Source organism: Takifugu flavidus, chromosome 8 (genome assembly GCF_003711565.1).
Source record: "Takifugu flavidus isolate HTHZ2018 chromosome 8, ASM371156v2, whole genome shotgun sequence".
In the NCBI taxonomy this organism is placed as follows: Eukaryota; Metazoa; Chordata; class Actinopteri; order Tetraodontiformes; family Tetraodontidae; genus Takifugu; species Takifugu flavidus.
The window spans coordinates 15,083,170-15,095,835 of record NC_079527.1 but is presented as its reverse complement, the minus strand read 5'-3'; the positions used below and the strand labels follow the sequence as shown (position 1 = coordinate 15,095,835).

Here is a 12,666-nt window from a genome sequence, read left to right as displayed (position 1 = left end):
GCCACAAGGTGGCACTGGTGTCCTATTGACCGACGACAGGACACAAGCGAAGCAAACAAATAATTGACAATAACAGCAGAACAGGGTTGATCAATAAGCCGCAGTTTGAGGTTCGAGTGCAGATGTGTGACAGAATGGTGTCTGCAGGAATCCGAGGTTGAGAGGCGGGTTTTATCTCTTCCAGACCAGAACAAGGGCCGCAGGAGTTGTGGCTTCAGGCTGCACCTGCATCCATCACAGAGTAAAATACACTTTCACGGTGGGAGTTGGAAGAAAAGTCCCTTAATTACAGTTCCTGCCCAGATCTAGCTGAAAACAGGACGACGCTGCCCTGGAAACCTGCTAAATGCTAAAGCACCAATGTTGTCTACTAAAGTGTATTTAGTTCAGTCATTGGACGAGCAGAGGGAAACATTTGTTACGTGTTATTTTCACCTGATGCTGACATAAAGAAATGTGTTATATGAAAGAGAATCCCTTTGTAGATGCTTGAAGCACGACCATTTAAAGAGGAGAGAACTGACTGCAAAGCGACAGTTCATAAGGAAGTAAAACGGGTCCGCGCTGCAGGTTGCGCGAGGAGTGCGATATTTACGACGGCACTTGAAGGCATCACTGAGTACATCATGGCGACATCGAGGCCGAACGGACAACTTTAATCTCTGCTCGATGTCTGATGTTACCCCGAAAGCCTCTTTAACATCGGCAACGATCGCTCAACACGATTACGGGTGAGTTGGAAAACAGCCGAGGTTTTGTGCGTGTGCACGTCTGCGGATTTGACCGGACTGAAGAACGTTCATGACGCAATTTAAAACGGTTAAAAACGGTTCCTGCAGACTAATTTCTCACAGCAGCTGAGGAGAAAATGGACTGAAGTTGCTTCACAGGTTTCATTGCATGGTTTTGTTTTATTTGCCGCCCAAGTATTTGAGCTACCGTCCAAGTTTAGCGGCTGCGGCTGTTCATCATCTGCAACTTTGAAATGTAAATGACGCCGCTTTGCATCTGCATAGAACCTTCTCACATGCACGTTTGAAATGACATTCTGATCTATGCAAACAGGGCTTCGGGCTGTCGGGACACAGCTCCAATTCTCCCGTCTTCTGTTTTTCTCAATCGAACCTGCACTAAATCGATTTTCATCTAATTGGAACTTTAGTTTGACTGAACACTCCTGATGTTCTGCTGTCGGGTCCAGGGTCCAATCACAGCTCGGTGGGACTTTTAGCCAGTGTCTCTGCTCAGGTTTATCCAGAAAACAGTCCATCCACCCATCCTGCCTAAATACTCCCTTGTTAGGCCCTGGTGGAGGAGGAGGAGGAGGAGGAGGAGGAGGCCCTCCTCTGTCAGGAGGCAGATGAACTGTCTGGTTGCCTTTTTATGGCCAGATTGGAGCTTTGCGCTCTGCTCTGGTTACTTTTCCCTGAGAGAAGCTGTCGTTAATAAGGTCGTTAACCCACCAGGTGCTGTCACCCATATATAAAACACAATGTCTGATTTCAAATATAATTCTCTCCTTTTCGGTAGATGCCCTCAAGTATCAAAGATGCAGCTTGACAAGAATTTATATGGACTGTATTTTTTTCCCTGTAAATTAAATATTTAGAATTTTCTGAAAACACTTTAGGGACCCCAGCCGGGTGTCGGCACCGGCAGTTACCCTGACCCCGTTTTATATTTGTGCCGTTTACGTCCAGCCCAGTTCTGCTCGGACTCGTCACACTTTCATGAAGCTGTGGAACAAACCAACACCGAGTCGGCGGTTCCGTTTGTGCGGGTCTGTTTGTGGAGCTTTGTTATGGTGGCCTGCTTCCAGCCGTGTTCACAAACCATAAACCACAACTTGATGATGGCGTTCCTCAACACAACGGAGAAATCTAAATTCTGAACACTATTTTTGAGCGCTTCTACCAAACTACATTTTTAAAAGCATCTGTTTGTCACGAGCCGACGTCGGCACATGAACGCCAACATCAGCTGCTTTTATCGTGTGATGTTGTGGCCTTGATTCAGCTCCAGACTGAGCTCTTGTGGTACCTCTGGAGGGGCCCCGTGGCCCTGGAGCCAGCCTCTGTGCTTCTGAATGCACACTGGTGCTGCTGTTCACTCCTCACCGCCTCCTGTGGGAGTATATATTTCAGTCAGCTGTTCTGGGTAAACATGCGGGCTGTAAAAGCCTTCACACACCCACCTGACAATCATCCAACCGGCCTCACTGGACGCCATCAAACACGGTGCGTCCTGTTCAGGTGGGAACGGGCGATCTCACTGGAAACCTTTCAGTTCCCTGAAACGCTGCTTTGAATGGGCCCTCAGTTCATCCAGAGGAAGATTTTAATGTTTACTCCACTCATTTATGTCTGTTGTTCCTGCGACGGGGTTTCTGAAGTTGAGCCTTTGTTTGGAGGCTGGTCTGTCCTTCAGGAGGTCAGTCCTCGCTCGACATTGTGGGAGCTTTGATGGGAATGTGTCCTTTGGCTAGAACAGCAGCGGCTGTGTTCCAGCCTTTAAACAAGCCGTAAGAAGATAGCTGTGTATTTTAAGCAGGAAAGATCATCTCCAAATATTAATATTATCTGAGGCAGCTTGCTCCTGTAGGTGGCTTCAACCTGTTCACTCGGCACTTTTTGACAAACTGAAATTTATTCTCCTGATCCGGACTGAAACATAAACAGCCAGGAGTGATTTTCAGATTAGCAGCGCTGCGATGAAAGAATGTTTCAGGAAGAGGAAGATTGGATGGATGCTTGTGTGGTGACTCACTGAAGAGGTTTGGAATGGAAATAAAAGTCTGCATTATGTCACAGGAAGGATCCCTGAACAGAACAGCACAAAGTCGGACCTGTTTTGGTAGAATCTCTCACCGAGGGTGGAAACGGAACCTGTCGGCCTGGTGGGTTCGATCCCGTTGGATTGAACTTCTGATGAGTGGTTTCTGTTATTGAGCCAGTCTCTCCCAGAGACCACTTACCTCCGCTGACGCCTCAGATTCTCCTCCCTCACCCTCGCCCGCCCCCAGTATGCCTGGAAATGGACACTGCTGGTGTATTTATAGCGCCTGAGCACAAGCGCGCTCTCATTCTTAACTAGGAGCCAGGAGCTGCTGTTGTTCAGCTTCGCGGTGGCGTTTTAGACCGTTGCAGCAGCTCAGCAGGTAGGCCCACGGAGGGGAAAACTATTCATGGGAAGAGCTTCAGTGCTTGTCTTTCGTTCTGTTTTGACTTGAAGACGCTTTTAACCTGCCGGAGATTGTTTAGAAATGTCTTTTTGTCTGTTCTTACCTGTTTTACTGCTGTTACGCGTCATCGTAGCCGAGCACCTTATTTCTTTTTCATTATAATCACAGTTCAGACTCGTCAACCATGATGCAGTTCTAATTACCCCCCCGTCTCACGGGTTTATTATAAATGACTTATGAATGATCTTTTCTTTCTTGAGCAAGTTGAGGGCGTCTACTTTGGCTTCTGACTTACTCAATTTTGATGTAATGGAAGTCAAACGACACGGTAATTACGAGGTGACGAGCGTGCTCGTCAGCCTAATGTGGAACAGGATGGAGAGATGGCAGATCTAGTAGCTTCCATAGAAAGTTTAATCACATGATGTGAGAAGGAGAGGTTGTTGAGTCAGCTCAGGTTGACTCATGAAGCTTGTGTGTGTTTTTTTTGTGATCTTTAAATCAGTAGTTAATGAGTCAGAAGAGGGTTACTAGCTCAGCTCTGATTGGTCGGTTCTTTCCTCGTCTCCTGTGTTGACGTGAGGGAGGAAAAAACGAATGTGACGTGTTGATGTTTGAGAAACTCTGACCTGTTTTTTGTCTTGATCCAGATGAGAGCAGCCTTCTGACGGAGACGCACAGCAGCGATGGAGCGGCCAGGCCTGCAGACACAGCCATCCACCCTGCCGTTTTTCGACACGGCCCACGCCTTCAACCTGCTGCGGGGGATCCACGAACTGCGCGCCGAGCAAAAGTTTTTCGACGTGACTTTATGTGCCGAGGGCCGGGAGTTCCGCTGTCACCGGACCGTGTTGGCGGCCGCCAGCACCTACTTCCGGGCAATGTTTACCGGAACGCTGCGGGAGAGCGTCATGGACTGCGTGGTCCTTCATGAGGTTTCAGCTGAACTTTTGGGTCTCCTGGTGGACTTCTGCTACACAGGACGTGTCACGGTCACTCAGGACAACGTGGACGTCCTCCTGAAGACGGCTGATCTGTTTCAGTTCCCTTCTGTGAAAGAGGCCTGCTGCGCCTTCCTAGAGCAGCGACTGGACGTCTCCAACTGTTTGGAGATCCAGGACTTTGCGGAGGCCTACGCCTGCCGAGAGCTAGCAGCCAGCGCTCGCCGCTTTGTCCTGAAAAACATGATGGAGCTGGCCAAAGGGATGGACTTTGACAGGTTGCCGTGGAAGCGACTCCTGGAGTTTGTGTCGGACGATGAGCTGTGCGTGGACAAGGAGGAGACGGTTTACCAGATCGCGGTGCGTTGGGTGAAGGCCGACCTCCAGCGGAGGCTGCACCACTGGCCGGAGCTCCTCCAGCAGGTCCGACTCCCGTTTGTGAGGAGGTTCTTCTTGTTGGCCCACGTGGAGAGCGACCCGCTCGTTTACCTTTCACCCACATGCCTCCGCATGGTCAACGAGGCGCGCAGCTTCCAGTCGTGCGAGTATGACCGCCACGACAGGCCCTGCCACCGCATGCGCCCTCGGCCGTCCACGGGTTTGGCTGAAATATTGGTGGTGATCGGCGGCTGTGACCAGGACTGTGATGAACTGGTCACAGTGGACTGTTTCAACCCTCAAACTGGACAGTGGCGCTACCTGGCGGAGTTTCCTGACCACCTGGGGGGAGGCTACAGCATAGCGGCCCTCGGGAACGACATGTATGTCTCCGGTAGGTCACGCAGGGACGGGGTTTGGTTCCATTTGAGCTGGACATCAGCTTTATAAATAACCTTCAGCGTTGCTGGTCAGTGGCTCTGAGACAGGACGTGATGGCTCTGCCTGGACCTCTGCCCTGGCGTCATTGTTGCCCCCTCAATTTCGAGAACATCACCTCAGACTCTGAGGCTGTGTTGATCTCGAGTTGTGAGATAAATTTAGCAGAGTGGATTCAGTGTATCGCTGACTGAAATATGAGAAATGATGTTGCGTAATAGCTGAAGGGCCCGATCAGGGATGTAATTTCTTTGAGGCGGAGCCTTATTTTATTTATTATTGCAATTTATTTTGTATTGCAATCATGTACTTTAGGAATTTCAAGTGAATTTAAGAGGTTTTGTTCCAGATATGTAGTCGGTAGTTTCCGAGTTGGCAGCGTGGGTGCTGGTGGTCTCATCGGCGTGTCTGTGTCCTCCAGGCGGCTCTGACGGCTCTCGCCTCTACGACGGCGTCTGGCGCTACAACTCCAGCGTCAACGAGTGGACGGAGGCGTCGCCCATGTTGAAGGCGCGGGAGTACCACAGCTCTTGTGTGCTGAGAGGTCAACTGTACGTGGTGGCGTCGGACAGCACCGAGCGGTACGACCACATGCTCGACTGCTGGGAGGCCCTTCCGCCCATGCCGCACCCCATGGACAACTGCTCCACCACCACGTGCGCCGGACGCCTGTACGCTATTGGTTGTCTGGCCGGCGAGGACACGATGGCTGTGCAGTGTTACGACGCGGACACCAACCGCTGGGCCATGGTCAACTGCGGGGAGCTGCCGCCGTGGTCCTTCACCCCAAAAACGGTCACCCTCAAAAGCCTCATCTACTTCGTCAGGTGAGTTTTATAGAGACTGAGGATCTCATCCTGGTGCCTAGAAGCATCCTAGTGCATAGGGTCTGCTCTCAAGGAGCCAGGAGCTGTCAGAGCTGAGGGTTTGACAGGCATCAGAACAGGCTTTTCCTGCTCATTTCCTCTCCTTTCTGCCCCTTTTCTACATGGTTTCATACAGTGTCTCTGTCTGTAGGGACGACTCGGCAGAGGTTGATGTTTATAACCCCCAAAAGAACGAGTGGGACAAAATTACGCCCATGAACCAGGTTTGTAGTTCACACTGAAACTACAGTTTTATCACAGCAGTCGCCTTAAACCATGATATCTGCGTGATGCTGGCACGATCTCGCTCGATGAGCCTTACTGGTTTGTGTCCTCAGGTCCATGTTGGAGGCAGTGTGGCGGTACTGGGCGGTAAACTGTACGTCTCCGGTGGTTACGACAACACGTTTGAGCTGTCGGATGTGGTGGAAGCCTACGACCCGAGCATACGCAGGTGGACTCTTGCTGGTCGACTCCCTCAGCCGACCTTCTGGCACGGCAGCGTCAGCATCTTCCGACAGTTCATGCCTCTGGTCTCCAGCTCATTTGAACCTGCTGATGTTCCCGAGTCAAACGCCATCCACCTGCACCGACACCAGCGTCTACAGGCGCTCCACAATCTCAACAATAATCTCAACCAGAACCAGGATGTGAACCCAGCACATTGAGTGTGCACCTCCATGTTGTTTGTTTCTCGTGCTCTGTGTAGTTTACCTCATCGCGATGCTGAAGTTGTGGAAGACGGAGGCAGGTGGAGCTTCGGGCTGACACAGGTGTCAAGTCTTCCTGAGACCTTGGTCAGGTCTCACTGCGTGGCTCCAGATCAGTGGCCTGGACCTGTTCTGAGATGCAGCCTCCTCTTGTCCTCCTTTGATCGGTGAAGGAGATTATAAACCAGCTAAATCTCGATGTCGAGTTTTGATCATAACTAGTTTGCACTTCCTTATTCTTCCAACATGATTCTGACTGCCTTTTTAAGCCAGTAACCCCCCCCCCCCCCCCCCCAAACCCTTTGGTCCTCTTGAAGGAGTAACAGGATGCTCTACAGTCTAGTGAGTTGAGTTTGTGGTGTAAAACCAAGACTCTAGTGCTTCATGTGAAGAATCTGCCTCGGTCGTATCTGTGTCAATAGCTCTGTTAGCCTTTATGCTAAATTGTGTTGAATTCACAAACCTAAGGCTAAATCTGAATATAAACAACAAACTACCTGCCCCAAATCTCATTGACGTGGTGTTTAATAGTTAATGGGGCATCCAAGGCAGCTTCAGAATCGCTTCAGAATCGGAACCAATTCATCTGTTTAGATTCTAAAATGAGCTGAGTCACAGACTCAGAAGTGAACAGGATCATTTAGGGTGGTTTACATTTTACTCGGCTGATTCTCTGTTGCTGGTTACAGCTCATCAGAAAATAACAGATTCACTCCTCATGTTCTCATCACTGGGATGCTGAGATGGTGGGTGAACTGGGTGTCTGAGTCAGATCACTGATGGCGTAAAGAACGGCTGCAGCGTGCCTGAAGAGAAAAGCAAATTTAATTGGCAAGCAAAAAATATATATATAAATTTTTTGGCAAACCCTGAAAGCAGCCTCTCGCGCTCCAGTCAAATGTGCATGAATCAATTTCTTAAAATGTGTATTGACATATGTGTTTAAATGTTTATTTATGGATATGTGTGCTGCAGTGCCAGAATACGTGATGGATGTTTATGAAGCGTCAGTTGCAACTGGAAGTGAAAAAGATCTCGTTTTGCTCAGAAGTACTTTTTTAATTTTTACAAGCGTTGGGTTGGATGTTTCTTTGAGTAATGTTTGAGTATTGTTTCCTGTAGCTACAGTGTTTGATGTGGTTATTCAAATATCAGACTGCAGGCTGGTGTGCTTAATCACAAGTTGATAAGTTTCATCAAAAGTTATTGATTATATTTGTGGTTGAGCATTATATAGACATGCATTTTAATAGCAACAGTCCACTTAAAACTTGTATTTCAAGCGTCAGTTTTCTGTTGTAACCTTAGTTTACTTCAACAGTTACATTTGGTCTTGAATGTTATGCTCCAGTATATAAAATGTATGATTTGAGATTGTTGTCAGCATTTGCTTTGTGGTTGTATTCTTTTATTTTCCGTGCTTGCTAAATCCTTCCCAGTTGCATGCAAGGTCTCAATGAAATTCCCACAAATAAATACAAATGAAAGAAGTGCAACAGTGTGTGTTTTAGAGAAAACAATGAGGTTTTTTTAAAAAAAACAAACTCGAGATGATTTCAGTGCATCTGTGAAAACGTCTGGTTCTGCAGCCTGACTCAACACGCTGCAGAAACTGGCCGTTTACCTCATGAGAGGATCATACAGGTGTCAGTCAGTCATACAATAAGAAAGCAATATTGCACCCAAACAGGTTTTATTTGTCTTTATTTTGAAAGCCACACTCCGGTCCAGGAAGTGGCGATAATGCGCCATAAGCGGGTTTGCCAAATACCGATAGCAGAAGAAGATTAAGCTAACAAGATAGCCGTTTTTAATGCTATTTATTTAAGTCGCTCTTGTTAGTTTCGTTACTGTATTTTGTGAATTAGAACACTAACTCAAGTTATCTATTCATTTCCACTGTGTCGAGGAAAACATTTTTCTCTTGTAATTGACTAACTTTAAACCGGGATGCAGCGACTCTGCCATCCAGTGGCCGTGAAGGGTCACTACACCCCAACTCAACATAAATTTATAAAAAGGTTCTTTTTTTGTAATGTTGCATTTCTGTAACTAAGTTTAACTCCACCAAATTACCACAAAGTAATTTATTAGTAAGTTCTTAAACAACTAAAGCAACACAATAGACTGAACTTTCACATTTACATGTTTTGATCCTAAATGTTGAATGAGTTCTGTCCTTTGGTCCTCAGGTCTTGTTCTCAGATATACTCTGAACCATTTCCTGCACGGATGACCTATATGACTGGACCAGCTGCGACTGCTGCAGCACCTCTGACACAGAGAAACTTTCTGCTGCCACATCTTCTCCGAGGTTCTGGTTGGTCACCACCTCCTCCATCACAATGTGGCTCGAATCAATTCCATCAATGATGCAACCAGGGTGAAGGCCCCCTCTGCTGTTGGGCTGTGGGATTGTGGACTCTTTAACAGCCCCTATGATGTAACCACTGTGCTCGGAGGTCATCGAGGCCTCCACGACTTCAGCGGGTTCGTGTTCTGAGGGATTTACGTCCACTTCCTGCACAACAACGTTCCTCAGTTTTCTCTGTCGGGGATTGTAGTTCTCAGTCCGTTTGTGAACCTGAACGTGTCGCCGCAGATGAGCCTGGGAATGACGAAATACATATCAGCTCTCCAAGAACACATGTAACAGCAGCTTAAACACCAGGTGTAACGGATACAAGTGGATCCTTACCTGTCTGGTGAATTTGTAGCCACAGTCTGGACACTGAAACTTCCTCATGCCTTTGTGTCGACGCAGATGAACACGGAGCTGCTCTCTGGCTGTGGACACAACCAGCACAGGAGGAGTTGTGACTGACCACGGAAGTTAAAAGCCACGTGCTATGCTGACATTCTGTACCTTTGAATGTTTTGTTGCATATGTGACAGCAGTGCGGTCGGCCTTCCTCGTGCTTGCTGGCCTTGTGTCGGACGAGGGCACCTTTTTCTGTGAAGCGCTGCTCACACACGTCGCAGGCGAACGGACGCTCGCCAGTGTGCGTCCGACTGTGTTTATCCAGACTGGCTGTTTTTGGAAGAGACAAATAGATGCAGTGAAAGAGCCCTCGTGGCATCACCTGTAAAAACAGCTTTTGCTTGTTATCTTTCCACAGGTGCCGAGCAGGACAGGAGGCAGCTGCTACCCTGGGTTCGGAAGGTCTTGCCACACAGATGACACTGATACGGCCTCTCGCCGCTGTGGATACGCAGGTGTATGTTTAAGTTGTTTTTCTGGGAGAAGGCGTGGCCGCACAAGTTGCACACGAAAGGCCGCTCGTTTCTGTGAACGGGAAACATACTCAGCCAGTCACGTCCTGCGTGGTGCACGCGGCAGGGACGGGCCCATTTCAGTACCTGTGGATGGCTTTGATGTGCATTTGGAGGCCGTTCCGACTTGATGCTCGATGTCCACACTCCTCACACACAAACGGCTTTTCTCCCCGATGTTTCGCTGCTTCGTGCACACGCAGCTCCGTACGCGTCAGGAAGGTTTTAGGACACTGGGGACACTATAGAGTGAAGCATTTCAGCAAAGCTAGAGGTGGTTTCCTCACGGAGGGGATGTGCTGACAGTAAGGGACTCACTGCGTGTGGTTTGGGGTGACCGTGAGCCTTCATCATGTGAAGAGTCAAACTTTTCTTGCGCATAAATTGTTCAGGACAAATGGAGCACTGAAAAGAAGTCAGTGAAAATATCTTGTAAAAGGGAAAGATCTCCTCATTTTCATAACCAACCGCAAGAGAAGACGTTCGCGGAGTTAAATCAACATTTGGGAAGTGATTCTGGAAAACTGGAGGCGTCGACTGTGTCCCGTTAGGGTAGCAGAGGACGCACCTTGTGGGGCATGTCTCCAGTGTGAGAGACGACGTGCAGCCGCAGCTCCTCTTTCCCGTTAAACGTGGCCGAGCAGGTAACACAGGTGAACTTCTGGCACGAAAGAGTCAGGCACACATTGATTTTAATTTTCTCAGGTGAATCTGAGTAAAGCTGTTTGCTCGTTTACTGACCTGAACCCTGGCACAGTCTCTGAACTCATGCACCAGTAGATTTTCCTTCCTGAAGTATCTCTTCCCACATTTCAGGCAACCGAAGGGCCGTTCTCCTGTGTGCCGTCTGTTATTTGTGGGTAAAAGCGTTCATTTACTGCAGCACATATATTCAACCAAACAATATTTAAGTTGTCCTCAGGCAAACGGTTCTATTGCAAAGCCGAAGCCTTCATTTCAGTTTCAAACACGTCTGTACCTGTTGTGCACTTTGAGGTAATATTTGCTCTTGAAGGACTTGTCACAGATGGGACAGTGGACACAGTCCTTCTTGGACTCGCCCTCCACAACTTCCTTATTCTCGGTTTTGTCCGTTTGCAGCTGAGCTTTGCGCTTCCGTGCTGACGGCGCAGATGCGGACAAGCAGCTCAGCTCTGCCGCGGGCACATACTCTTCATCCGTTTCTTCAGTGACTGGCTCAAAACTCTCCACAGCATCATCATCATCATCATCTTTATCTTCATCTTCTGCTGGTTCGCCAACATCACCTGCTTCAGTCTGCACCTCACTTACCTGCAAACAAACAGTTCATGAAATAAATCCTGCACGATGATGATTAATGATTAATATTGGGTCATATCGCTCAGCCCCTTAGGATGTTTTTGGAATATTCAGTATTGATATCGATGTTATTACAGACTCTCACTCCACCTCTGTTTCACCAGCTGGCTGATCTGGATTGTCCCCAACAGGCTCCCGTATCTTTGCCTCTGTGGGAAGATGCGGAGGCCTCTTGCTGGATACATCAGGAGCCGTGAAGTCAATAGAGGGATTTTCGTCAGGGATCAGACGTCTGGGGCCTTTCACGATGCGACCGGAGCGGGTGGTGGTGGTGGTGGATGCCATGCTATGATTCACCACGGCGGCCTCAGCCTCTGAGTCTTTGAACATGATTTCTTTTTCTTCTTTGACTAAACAAAGAGGTTTTGGATCTGAGGTGGGCTTTCTTGGTCTTCCCCTTTTTCGTTTCAGAGGCACAGGATCCTCAGAGGTTGCCTTGAACTGCTGACAGAGATTGAGCACTTCCTCAACACAGAGACTGGATGCTGCATGCTGCACATTGTGGAAGTTGTGACTGTCCAACTTGAGCTCTCCTGTGTACACAAAGTTCAGGAGCAACTCCAGACCATCTTCAGGACACTCCTGGAGGCAGAATTCTGTGCACGGTGCAGTGGGAGCTGCAGCAGATTGTTGGAACAAGTCACTGAAACAGGCCAGAATGTTTCTATGGGCCAGGAAGATGATTCCACTTCCTACATTCAATGCAGCGTCGCAGAACGTCCCTACCGCCCTCTGCTGGTTCAGGCAGGACAGGACACGCAGTGCGTGGCTGCTCTCTGCAGCAGGCATCGCTGGTCCACTGGTGCAGGACACACGGACACAAAGACAATCAGCCATTTCGCTATTGACAACCCAGTTATTATCATCAAATTGTAAGAAGATTAATCCAGTCTTAAATGTCTCAGTTGTCACACAATCAGCTATCACTGCCAATTATTGTTTAACCAAATGAGATATACCGTTAACCCCCCCCCCCCCCCCCCACACACACACACCACACACACACACACACACCATCTCAATCACCATCAACATCAAAAGTAATAAATAAATAAAACTAAATATTTAACTACAATTTTTCATTAGTTTAAAACTGAATTAAGAAAAATCATCGTCAACTTTCAAAGTTTTGGAGCAACATCGTTTTAATTTTGACTGACACCACTGTTTCTAGTTAAAATAGTTCATAGTTTTCCATGTTGTTTGCACTGACAGCTAAAAGGATTCTGAATTCTTGCACAGCCAGAGCTACCTAGCAGCTCGACGTTTATTTCTTAGCGCATATTTTAAGACAGTCCCTTAGCACGACAGGTACGCACCTAACGGCTTTAATTTGACGTTCATATCCACGAAATTGATTGTTGATTCCTACATATGAGGAGCCGTAAAAGCTCAAGTTGTCCTGTAAAACATTTAACAAACATAGCAAGGGAGCTGTGTTTACCTTCTTTTCGTTTCTTGCAGGCCCCTAAAACTGCAAAAGGAACAGGATATGACGCTGATTGGGCGAACGAACTCCGGGATAAATCTATGTTGTC

At 48.0% G+C, this 12,666-nt stretch overlaps 2 protein-coding genes across 6 annotated transcripts; one reads left to right on the top strand and one right to left on the bottom strand.

Annotated features, from left to right (window-relative positions):
• The first annotated feature begins 574 nt into the window (after positions 1–574).
• Positions 575–6,737, top strand: klhl21 (kelch-like family member 21). 2 transcript variants are annotated; one of them, XM_057040140.1, is made up of 5 exons: positions 575–731; positions 3,832–4,894; positions 5,360–5,765; positions 5,956–6,028; positions 6,143–6,737. In XM_057040140.1, the coding sequence occupies exons 2-5, from the start codon at positions 3,868–3,870 to the stop codon at positions 6,470–6,472; spliced, it is 1,836 nt and encodes a 611-aa protein (XP_056896120.1). In that variant the 5' UTR covers positions 575–731; positions 3,832–3,867; the 3' UTR covers positions 6,473–6,737. The 2 variants fall into 2 exon arrangements, with proteins under 2 accessions (XP_056896120.1, XP_056896121.1); XM_057040141.1 differs by lacking the exon at positions 575–731 and adding an exon at positions 2,643–3,157.
• Positions 6,738–8,586: 1,849 nt separating this feature from the next.
• Positions 8,587–12,631, bottom strand: zbtb48 (zinc finger and BTB domain containing 48). Of its 4 annotated transcripts, none has more exons than XM_057040136.1 (11): positions 12,573–12,631; positions 11,219–11,927; positions 10,767–11,080; positions 10,529–10,634; positions 10,356–10,445; positions 10,106–10,192; positions 9,875–10,029; positions 9,664–9,800; positions 9,381–9,545; positions 9,213–9,301; positions 8,587–9,122 (listed from the first exon to the last, which is right to left on the bottom strand). In XM_057040136.1, the coding sequence occupies exons 2-11, from the start codon at positions 11,915–11,917 to the stop codon at positions 8,703–8,705; spliced, it is 2,262 nt and encodes a 753-aa protein (XP_056896116.1). In that variant the 5' UTR covers positions 11,918–11,927; positions 12,573–12,631; the 3' UTR covers positions 8,587–8,702. The 4 variants fall into 4 exon arrangements, with proteins under 4 accessions (XP_056896116.1, XP_056896114.1, XP_056896115.1 ...); XM_057040134.1 differs by having other exon boundaries at positions 10,356–10,448; positions 12,573–12,630; XM_057040135.1 differs by having other exon boundaries at positions 10,356–10,448; positions 12,448–12,582.
• Between the last annotated feature and the right edge of the window lie 35 nt (positions 12,632–12,666).

What these genes read in the sequence shown, in the direction of transcription:
- klhl21 (XM_057040140.1), top strand. Translation starts at nt 3,868, where the DNA reads ATGGAGCGGCCAGGCCTGCAGACACAGCCATCCACCCTGCCGTTTTTC. An exon ending in GAACGACATGTATGTCTCCG is followed by an intron (nt 4,895 to 5,359) that starts GTAGGTCACGCA and finishes TGTGTCCTCCAG; the next exon opens with GCGGCTCTGACGGCTCTCGC. An exon ending in AAATTACGCCCATGAACCAG is followed by an intron (nt 6,029 to 6,142) that starts GTTTGTAGTTCA and finishes TTGTGTCCTCAG; the next exon opens with GTCCATGTTGGAGGCAGTGT.
- zbtb48 (XM_057040134.1), bottom strand. Translation starts at nt 11,917, where the DNA reads ATGCCTGCTGCAGAGAGCAGCCACGCACTGCGTGTCCTGTCCTGCCTG. An exon ending in CTGGAGACATGCCCCACAAG is followed by an intron (nt 10,193 to 10,355) that starts GTGCGTCCTCTG and finishes ACTTCTTTTCAG; the next exon opens with TGCTCCATTTGTCCTGAACA. An exon ending in GTCACCCCAAACCACACGCA is followed by an intron (nt 10,030 to 10,105) that starts GTGAGTCCCTTA and finishes TTCACTCTATAG; the next exon opens with TGTCCCCAGTGTCCTAAAAC.